This window comes from Musca vetustissima, unplaced genomic scaffold (assembly GCF_032173495.1).
Source record: "Musca vetustissima isolate MV318-11 ecotype Yass unplaced genomic scaffold, APGP_CSIRO_Mvet_v1 utg122483, whole genome shotgun sequence".
In the NCBI taxonomy this organism is placed as follows: Eukaryota; Metazoa; Arthropoda; class Insecta; order Diptera; family Muscidae; genus Musca; species Musca vetustissima.
In genome coordinates, this window is record NW_026883147.1 from 37,713 (window position 1) to 46,971 (window position 9,259).

General features: G+C 36.8%; 1 protein-coding gene across 1 annotated transcript; it reads left to right on the forward strand.

Moving 5' to 3' along the window:
* The first annotated feature begins 2,377 nt into the window (after positions 1 to 2,377).
* Positions 2,378 to 7,325, forward strand: LOC133329916 (head-specific guanylate cyclase). Its single transcript, XM_061538375.1, has 7 exons — positions 2,378 to 2,549; positions 2,615 to 2,688; positions 4,032 to 4,272; positions 4,330 to 4,699; positions 4,759 to 4,943; positions 6,276 to 7,060; positions 7,121 to 7,325. Exons 1-7 carry the CDS (start codon positions 2,388 to 2,390, stop codon positions 7,323 to 7,325), a joined length of 2,022 nt encoding a protein of 673 aa, XP_061394359.1. The 5' UTR covers positions 2,378 to 2,387.
* The last annotated feature ends 1,934 nt before the right edge of the window (positions 7,326 to 9,259 follow it).

Sequence of the window (9,259 nt, forward strand, 5' to 3'; positions counted from 1 at the left end):
TCGGGTCAGAATTAGATATAGCTTTCATATATAGTTTCGCCCGATGTATGTAAATGGCCCACGAAATTCCCAATATTTGTCCGATTGGGATACAATTTTGTACAGAAAATGCAATTAAGTCAAGAACGATGTATTTTAAAGTTTGTAGAAATCGGTTCATATTTAGATATATGCAGGTTTTATATATATTTTCGTCCGATCTTATGTAAATGGTGCACCAAAGTGCCTATGTTTTTTTCGATGTACACGAAATTTGGCAGAGGGCATTAAATTTAGTGTAGAGTGATGTGTATGCAACGGTTGTTCAATTCGGTTCATGTTTACATATAGATCCGATACATAATTTTCCTCGATTTCATACAAATAGCACACCAAAGACTCTATGTCTGTCTGTTTTACATGAAATTTTTCACCGATTTCAGAATCTTGTGTTTATTAATTTTTTTTATGGTTTCAAATATCTATGTCGCCCGATCCCATCTCAATGGTTCTACAAAGATGCTAAAATCTAAAAGTTGCTTTAATTTTGACCAAGCAAAAATTGGGTAAATTTATTTTTTTTAATATGTTGTTTTTTTCAAAGCAAATAAATTACGTCTTTACTTCTGAAAATACTTTATAAGTTTATTAAAAAAAAATAGAGGCCAATAATTCAGTCTGCAATTTCAGTTGCTTTAGTTTTGGCCACCAGTGTATATATTTTCGTCCGAGCCTGGAATGACATAGACATAACTCACTTATATATTTAGACCGACTTTTTGTGAATTATTACATTTTTTCACTGTGCGCTGAGCTGCAGCATAAATCTAGCATAGGTTGCAGAATGAAATTTGTATGGATTGATTTAAGTCGGTATACATGTAGATATAGATCATATATTAAGTTCGTCCAAATTCAAAATGTGACGTCTGTCTGTTGAATATACCCAAAGTGGTGAAAGGTATAATATAGTCGGCCCATACGACTTTACTACTTTCCTTTATGGTTTCGTGGGTTATTGTTAATCGCTAGGTGTTTCTTGGTCGACCTCTATTTCGCGATCTTTGGAGATTCTATTCAAGCGAATATTATAGCTTGGTTTTCCTGGATATATGTGAGCTTCTCCATTCCCCGAATAAAATAATCGAATTTGAGACTTATGTTAATAGCTTTTGCAGTTTTAAGAACATTGACCAGGCTCAGCCCAAAAAATTACGCCTCAGGATTGAGGGTATTTAGAAGAATCTATATGTTTTTTAAAATGTGTTTATAAAATATCGGTACAAGCGTAATGTTACGAAACATTAACAAACCCGCACATATCATGTAGCGTGCAAATTCCATACGAGAAAAGCTCCCATATAAAGCTTTTCTCATAATGGAGTTTGCGCCCCAATGCATATCCTGAAAAATAAAAAAGCTTTTCGCACATAAAGAACCTACTGACACATTTGGTCAGTTAACAAATCAGCATACAGTTCCTTTAAAGCTGTACGACAAACAAGTTTATATCACCAAAGGCAGGTCCTGAACGAACGAACGAGTGAGTGTAGGTGTGTGTGTATGTGTTTATTAAGACCAAAAAAGTGACAATAAAATTGCAAATAACAATAATAAATGTTATATTATATTATAAAAATATATGATAAATATATATAACAAATAAATTAGAAAAAGTCAAATAAAAGGCTATGAAAAAAATGAAAATAAAAGCGAATAAGAGGAATTTATGAAGTTTTCAAGTTGAAGTTAAGGATGAACATTGTGTGTGTATCCTTAGTTTTCCACTGTTTTTTTTTTCTCTGTGGAGTATACACATGACCCTATTGCACTGAAATTCGATTAATGTACCACATTTTTTGCAAATAAGGAAATTGCAAATGTCCTTTGGTGTTAATGAAATCTATAATTGGATTGCCTTTTGTCAATGTAATATATTCTCAAGATATTGTCCATAAAAATTTTGCGAAAAGGCCATTTAATTTGTTTGTCCTTTCCATTTCCTTTTTTAAATTCTCCTCAAATTTAACATTGAACTTGGAAATGAAATGAAAATTTGCATTGTTAGATGCAAATTACAAATATGCATATTATATACAGATGTATGTCCAAACATCTACACACATCTATAATTGTAATAGGTTTCTAGGTGTGTTCGAATGTGCATGTGTGTTGGTAGCCCATTGTCTCCTTCATCATTCACCTTTGCTGTACATATGAATTTCTATTTTCTGGTCCATAAATTTCCATCGGTTTTATTTCTTGGTTTGTTTTCTGTTCCTTCAGTTTTTCCTTTGCCGGTTGTCTGCTTGTCATCATCTGAAGGACCACTTAAACGGCTCTTCTGCTGTCTCTCTTTGTGTGTGCTACTGCTGCTGGATTAAGTGCTCCAAGACTGTGCGACAAAAATGGCTTGTCCTTACTTTCGTCGTGCCGACTCACTGTCACGCCAACCATCTGTGGTCGCAGAACCTTCAGGCAATTGGACCTTGGAAGATGAGGAACAACCCGGTGATGCTCTAACGCTGACTCATTTACAAATGGCCATACAGCTGTTGACAGCGCCATCGGTAAATTGAATCGAGGAAGAAAAGGAAATATTATTGTGTTAACAATTATTTAATTTTATTTACAGAATGAAGATTTAAATACTGCCGTAACAGCACTTATTTTGAAGTATCGTAAAAATTGGCCAAATATATCGAAGCTGTAAGTATAAGAAGTAAATCAATGCTTTATACATTTGTTCCGGGCCTATATAAGGCGCGGATTTAATTAAGATTATTTGTTCGGGGCCTATATAAGGCGTGGATGTATTTAAGATTATTTTCTCGGGACCTGTATAAGGCGTGGATTTATTTAAGATTATTTTCTCGGGACCTGTATAAGGCGTGGATTTAGTAAAGATTATTTTCTCGGGGCGCGGATTTAGTGAAGATAATTTTTTTTTGAGCCTAAGGAATGGATTTAGTGATGATTATTTTTTTGGGGCCTAAGGCATGGATTCATTTAAGATTATTTTTTCCGGACCTATAAAAGGCATGGATTTATTTAAGATTTTTTTCGGGGCCTATAAAAGGCGTGGATTTATTTAAGAATATTTCTTCCGGGCCTATAAAAGGCGCGGATTTATTTCAGATAATTTTTTGGGGCCTATATAAAGCGCGGATTTACTTAAGAATTTTTTTCGTGGTCTATATAAGGCGTGGATGTATTTAAGATTATTTTTTCCGGACTTATAAAAGGAGTGGATTTATTTAAGATTATTTTTTCAGAGTTTATAATAAGCGTGGATTTATTTAAGATTATTTTTTCAGAGTTTATAATAAGCGTGGATTTATTTAAGATTATTTTTTCCGGAACTATAAAAGGCGTGGATTTATTTGAGATTATTTTTTCCGGACCTATAAAAGGCGTGGATTTATTTGAGATTATTTTTTCCGGACCTATAAAAGGAGTGGATTTATTTAAGATTATTTTTTCCGGACCTATAAAAGGCGTGGATTTATTTAAGATTGTATTTCCGGACCTATAAAAGGCGTGGATTTATTTAAGATTATTTTTTCCGTACCTATAAAAGGCGTGGATTTATTTAAGATTATTTTTTACGGCCCTGTATGAGGCGTGGATTTATTTAAGATTATTTTTCCGGACCTATAAAAGGCGTGGATTTATTTAATATTATTTTTCCGGATTTTAAAAGGCGTGGGTTTATTTAAGATTAATTTTTCCGGACTTTAAGAGGCGTGGGTTTATTTAGGATTATTTTTTTTCCGGACCTATAAAGGGCGTGGATTTATTTAAGATTATTTTGTCCGGACCTATAAAAGGCGTGAATTTAAGTGAAAATAATTTAAGATTATTTTTTCCGGACCTATAAAAGTCGTGGATTTATTTAAGATTATTTTTTCCGAACCTATAAAAGGCGTGGATTTATTTAAGATTATTTTTTCCGGACCTATAAAAGGCGTGGATTTATTTAAGATTGTATTTCCGGACCTATAAAAGGCGTGGATTTATTTAAGATTGTATTTCCGGACCTTTTATTTCAGACGAATTGATTTGGAGACCCTTAAAACCTATCCAAACTACGATTACTTGGCCGATATCCAAGAAATCCTACTCGAAATGGATGAATCGAGTGCTAGTGAAATCCTGGTTTTACTGGGAGAAGAGCTAATCACTTCCTGTTGCACGGGAATAATTGAGAGGGCTTTCCGTTGCTTGGGCACTGAATTGCAAGAATTTTTGGGTTCCCTGGATGGGGTCTATGATGTATTGAAATTTCAAGAGGTAACAATAATCAAATTTATTTAAAAGATCTTTGTAAAAATTCAATGATGATTGCAGGACGATGATTCGAGTGACACGGGTTTTGTGTGTGCCGGTGATGGTGAATTGATATTTACCTCGGAACGTCCCGTAATTGCATGGCTTTTGTTGGGCTCTCTAAAGGCTCTCACTCGAATCCTCTTCAATGTCCAGGTCAATATAAAAATTGAACCTGTTGAGGGTGATAATCGTCGTTATCGTTATTTGTTCTCCTTGGCCAAGGATGGTCATGCTCGTGAAGTACGTACGGTTAGTAAATCCACTGAGGGACCAGCACAGCGTAGCAATTCAACAAATGCTTCGGATTTGACCATGAACTCAAGTACATTCTGTAAGGCATTTCCATGGCATTTTATAATGAATGAAGATTTGGAATTGGTGCAATTGGGTGAGTGGAATGGATGGATAATTAAAGTAATAAATAATTTAAATAAATTTATTTCCTAGGCCGTGGTTTCAGTAAGCTGTATAAGCCATATATGGCCGAGTTCGGTTGCCATGCCACAACCTATTTTGATTTCAAACGTCCCAAGGGCTTGACTTTGAAGTTTCGGGATATTGTACGCCGTACTTGTACTCCCTTCTTGATTGCTCTGAAAAGTCCTCCCGATGTCCAGGAATTTACAGCTAAGGTAAGTGTCGAAAAAAATTACAGTGAAGTTCGACTTGAACTATGGACAAGGAACAAAATGAAGAGGAGGATATATAATTTTTTCTTTTAAGAACTTTAACTGCTAAAGTACAGGTTCCTCGATTTGAAAATGCGGCTAGGCCTTTTATAGTACCTAAAATGGGTCGGAACCTTTAAATGGGACTATGACACAACATGGGCCTATATTGAAACTATTCTACAAAGAGATGCTTTGTCCTCTGAGAACCCGAAATACCAACTCCTATCAACGTGGGTCTACATTGAATATTTTCTACGAGTATATTTTGTATCCTCTGGTAACCTCAGACAGCAGACAGTTCGATTAAAAAATGCAGTAAGGACCTTCACAATGCATAACAGGGGCTTTTAAACTGGGCTCATAAAATTTACCTATATTAAAAATTTCTACTACGAGGTAATTTTTCCTCATAGAACCCAATATGTCAGCTTATAGTCATATAGGTCAGAAACTGTGTATAAGACCTTTAAAATATAGAGAACAGGGGTTGATCGGGATCCTTACATGAAGGTTAAGGCCAAACAGGGACTTATACTGAATATTTTCTCCTAGGAAGTTTAATAGATTTTGATAACCACACACTGACATAAATTGTGGTTTGAAACTGCGGCTAGGACATAGCACCCTTACGTGGGTGCTATGTCAAAATTTACACCTACATTGATACTGTTCTGCGAGTAGATCATTAATTCTTTGAGACCTCAAAATTATACTCATATAGATTACAAACAGCGAAAGTAAGGGAGTGGAACTTTTGTTAAGAGAATGTCCCTTGTCCTCTGAGAATCCGAAATGCCATGGTAAAAAGCGGCTACGACCTTAAAAATTACTAGTTTTGGTCGGGTCAATTATATAGAGACTATGAACTAACATGTACCTATATAACCACTTCGGCAGGAAACATCGGCAATTATCTTTAAAATACCTAAAATAGTGGCCGATCTTTATGAGGGTCCTTTGCTCAAAAGTGGAACTATATTTAGAATTCGTCCGAAATTTCGTCCATTACAAATATATATTTATATGGGGAATATATCAAAATATGTACCTACATTGAACATTTTCTGCAAGAAGCTACCATCATCTGTAAGAATACGGAATGCCTTATTACAGATACTTCGGTTAGAAAATTAGGCTGTGTTCTTTAGCAGGGTCCTTACATTGGACTTCAACATGGGTCAGTATTCTGAACGTATACTTTATTGTGGACCTCCGATGAATTTTTCTATATTTTTCAATAATAGTTAAAAGAATTTGAGAAATATTTTCCAAACCTTTTTCTTCCTCTTACAGGGTCTTGAGATCAAGGGACAAATGGTCCACTGTCCCGAGTCGAACTCCTTGCTTTTTATGGGTTCACCTTTCCTTGACGGCTTGGATGGCTTGACTTGCAACGGCCTCTTCATTTCCGATATACCCCTACACGATGCCACACGCGAAGTGATATTGGTTGGCGAACAAGCCCGTGCCCAAGATGGCCTGCGACGACGCATGGACAAATTGAAAAGTTCCATTGAGGAGGCGAATGCTGCCGTCACCAAGGAGCGAAAGAAAAATGTCAGTCTTCTACATTTGATTTTCCCAGCAGAGATTGCCGAGCGTTTGTGGTTGGGTGCCAGTATAGATGCCAAAACATATCCGGATGTTACGATTCTGTTTAGTGACATTGTCGGCTTTACCAGCATTTGCTCAAGGGCCACTCCGTTTATGGTCATCAATATGTTGGAGAGTTTGTATAAGGATTTCGATGAATTTTGTGATATGTTCGATGTCTATAAAGTGGAGACAATTGGTGATGCCTATTGTGTTGCGAGTGGTTTACATCGCGCCTCGATCTATGATGCCCATAAGGTGGCATGGATGGCTTTGAAAATGATTGATGCCTGTTCAAAACATATTACCCATGATGGAGAACAAATTAAGATGCGTATTGGCTTGCATACGGGTACGGTGTTGGCCGGGGTTGTGGGTCGCAAGATGCCACGTTATTGTCTGTTTGGCCACAATGTCACCATTGCCAATAAGTTTGAGTCCAGCAGTGAAGCTTGTCGGATTAATGTCAGCCCCACCACTAGGGAGTGAGTATAGCAACATGTCATGTATAGGGTTCTTAAATAATATTCTGTGTTTATTTGCAGATGGCTCATAAAATATCCCGGCTATGAATTTGATTTGAAAGCCAGGGATCCCTCATTCCTGCCCAAGGAATTCCATAATGCCGACAATGGTACCTGTTATTTCATGGACAACTATCGTCATTTCTCCATGGATGAGAGTTTACCATTGGATGATCACATTACCGCAGCCATGAAATCCATACAAGTACCAGCCACAGAAACCTAAATTAATTGACTTTTTGTTGAGGGCAGAAGAAAGCGGAGAAAGATTCACATAATGGTCATGGCCTAACCTGATCATATTTACTCAATTTTAATGTTTAGATTGTGAGATTGCTGAGACAATTGAACTTACAAAAACAAAAAGAAAACCCAAATGTTGTTTAATTTAATTTAAAATAAAGGTAGAAATTTATTCCATAATCTTAATAAATCGAACAACTTTCAATAATCTCTTGACAATTCATCCCTTCGTTGACTGACTAGCTGGAAATCTGGACTATGTTTTTTCAAACAATTCTGCAGTGCAAAAACCTCATCTTGTAAGTTGTTTTGTTGAAATTTCCCATTGGCATGATGAACACACAATTTAATCACATCTCTCGTCGTGTCATCATTGACCACATAGGCCTCTTCATAGCTTCGAATTATTTCGGATTCCTAGAATGTTAAAAAGATTAGTGTTTTACGTTTATTTGTGAAGACTTCGACTACTTACATCAATTCTTCCATAGGCATCCAAATAATGATAATTTTGATAAATACACTCTAATTTACTTTTGTAATGTCCTAGAAAGCTTATTTCGGAAGATTGTGAATGTTCTGTAACTGTTTCAATACCTTCTTCAATAGAATCACAAAATTCCGTGGCGGATTGTCCAATAGATTTTGAGGGCTAAAAATATATGAAGAGATCTTCATTAACACTGTGATACAAAATCCACGCCTTATATAGGGCCGGATAAATATTCTTAATTAAATCCACGCCTTATATAGGGCCGGAAAAAATATTCTTAATTAAATCCACGCCTTATATAGGGCCGGAAAAAATATTCTTAATTAAATCCACGCCTTATATAGGGCCGGAAAAATATTCTTAATTAAATACACGCCTTATATAGGGCCGGAAAAAATATTCTTAATTAAATCCACGCCTTATATTCTTAATTAAATCCACGCCTTATATTCTTAATTAAATCCACGCCTTATATAGGGCCGGGGTGGCGTAGGGGATGATAGATACCAAGCAACGGCTCTGATTAGCTTTAACATGGCGAAGCCCAGGCTTATCTTGGTCCCTCTTTCATCTCAATTGTGGACACTGACCTCCCCGCGGTGCCACCTGGGGAGCTATTCTCATCACCCGATGAAATAGTGAGCTAATATGTGCCGCGAGTTCACCCATAAGAACTATAAAAAAATGGGTTGAGGCGTCGGGTTAGTTGCCCACTCTCGGAAAACCCAACCTACTATGAAAAAGCAAGAAAAAGAAAACCAAACCCCCCTAATGTTGACGACCCCCGCAAACGTATAAAGGACCACGATCTGCGAATCTGCACTTGGAATGTGCGCACGCTATACAGAACAGGGGCAGTGTTCGCTTTGGCGGATATACTCAAGAAGTACAAAGCCGATATTATTGCCTTACAGGAAATGCGATGGAAAGGGACAGGCGTAAGTAAATCAGACGATTACGCCCTGTATTATAGCTGCCATGAAACGAGACATGAATTTGGCTGCGGATTTATGGTTAACAGGAGAATAAAAGACCTTGTCTCCAGATTCACTCCAGTAGATGAGCGAATTGCTATAATCCGTATAAAAGCGAAGTTCTTTTACATCAGTCTAATTTGCGCCCATGCTCCGACCGAAGATAAAGATGAACAGACCAAAGATATATTTTATGAGCGCCTAGAAACAGCATATGACCGTTGCCCTGGCCATGACATTAAAATTCTGCTAGGAGATTTTAATGCAAAAATCGGAAGGGAAAATATCTTTGGCCCCACCGTCGGAAAATTCAGCCTTCATGAAGAAACAACGGCATGAGGTTGAGGTTGTTGGTAGTTAGCAGCACCAGATTCAAGCATCTCCTGATCAAGTAACTAGAAATCAAATTGATCATGTTGTGATAGACGGAAGGCATTCACCCAGTGTTTT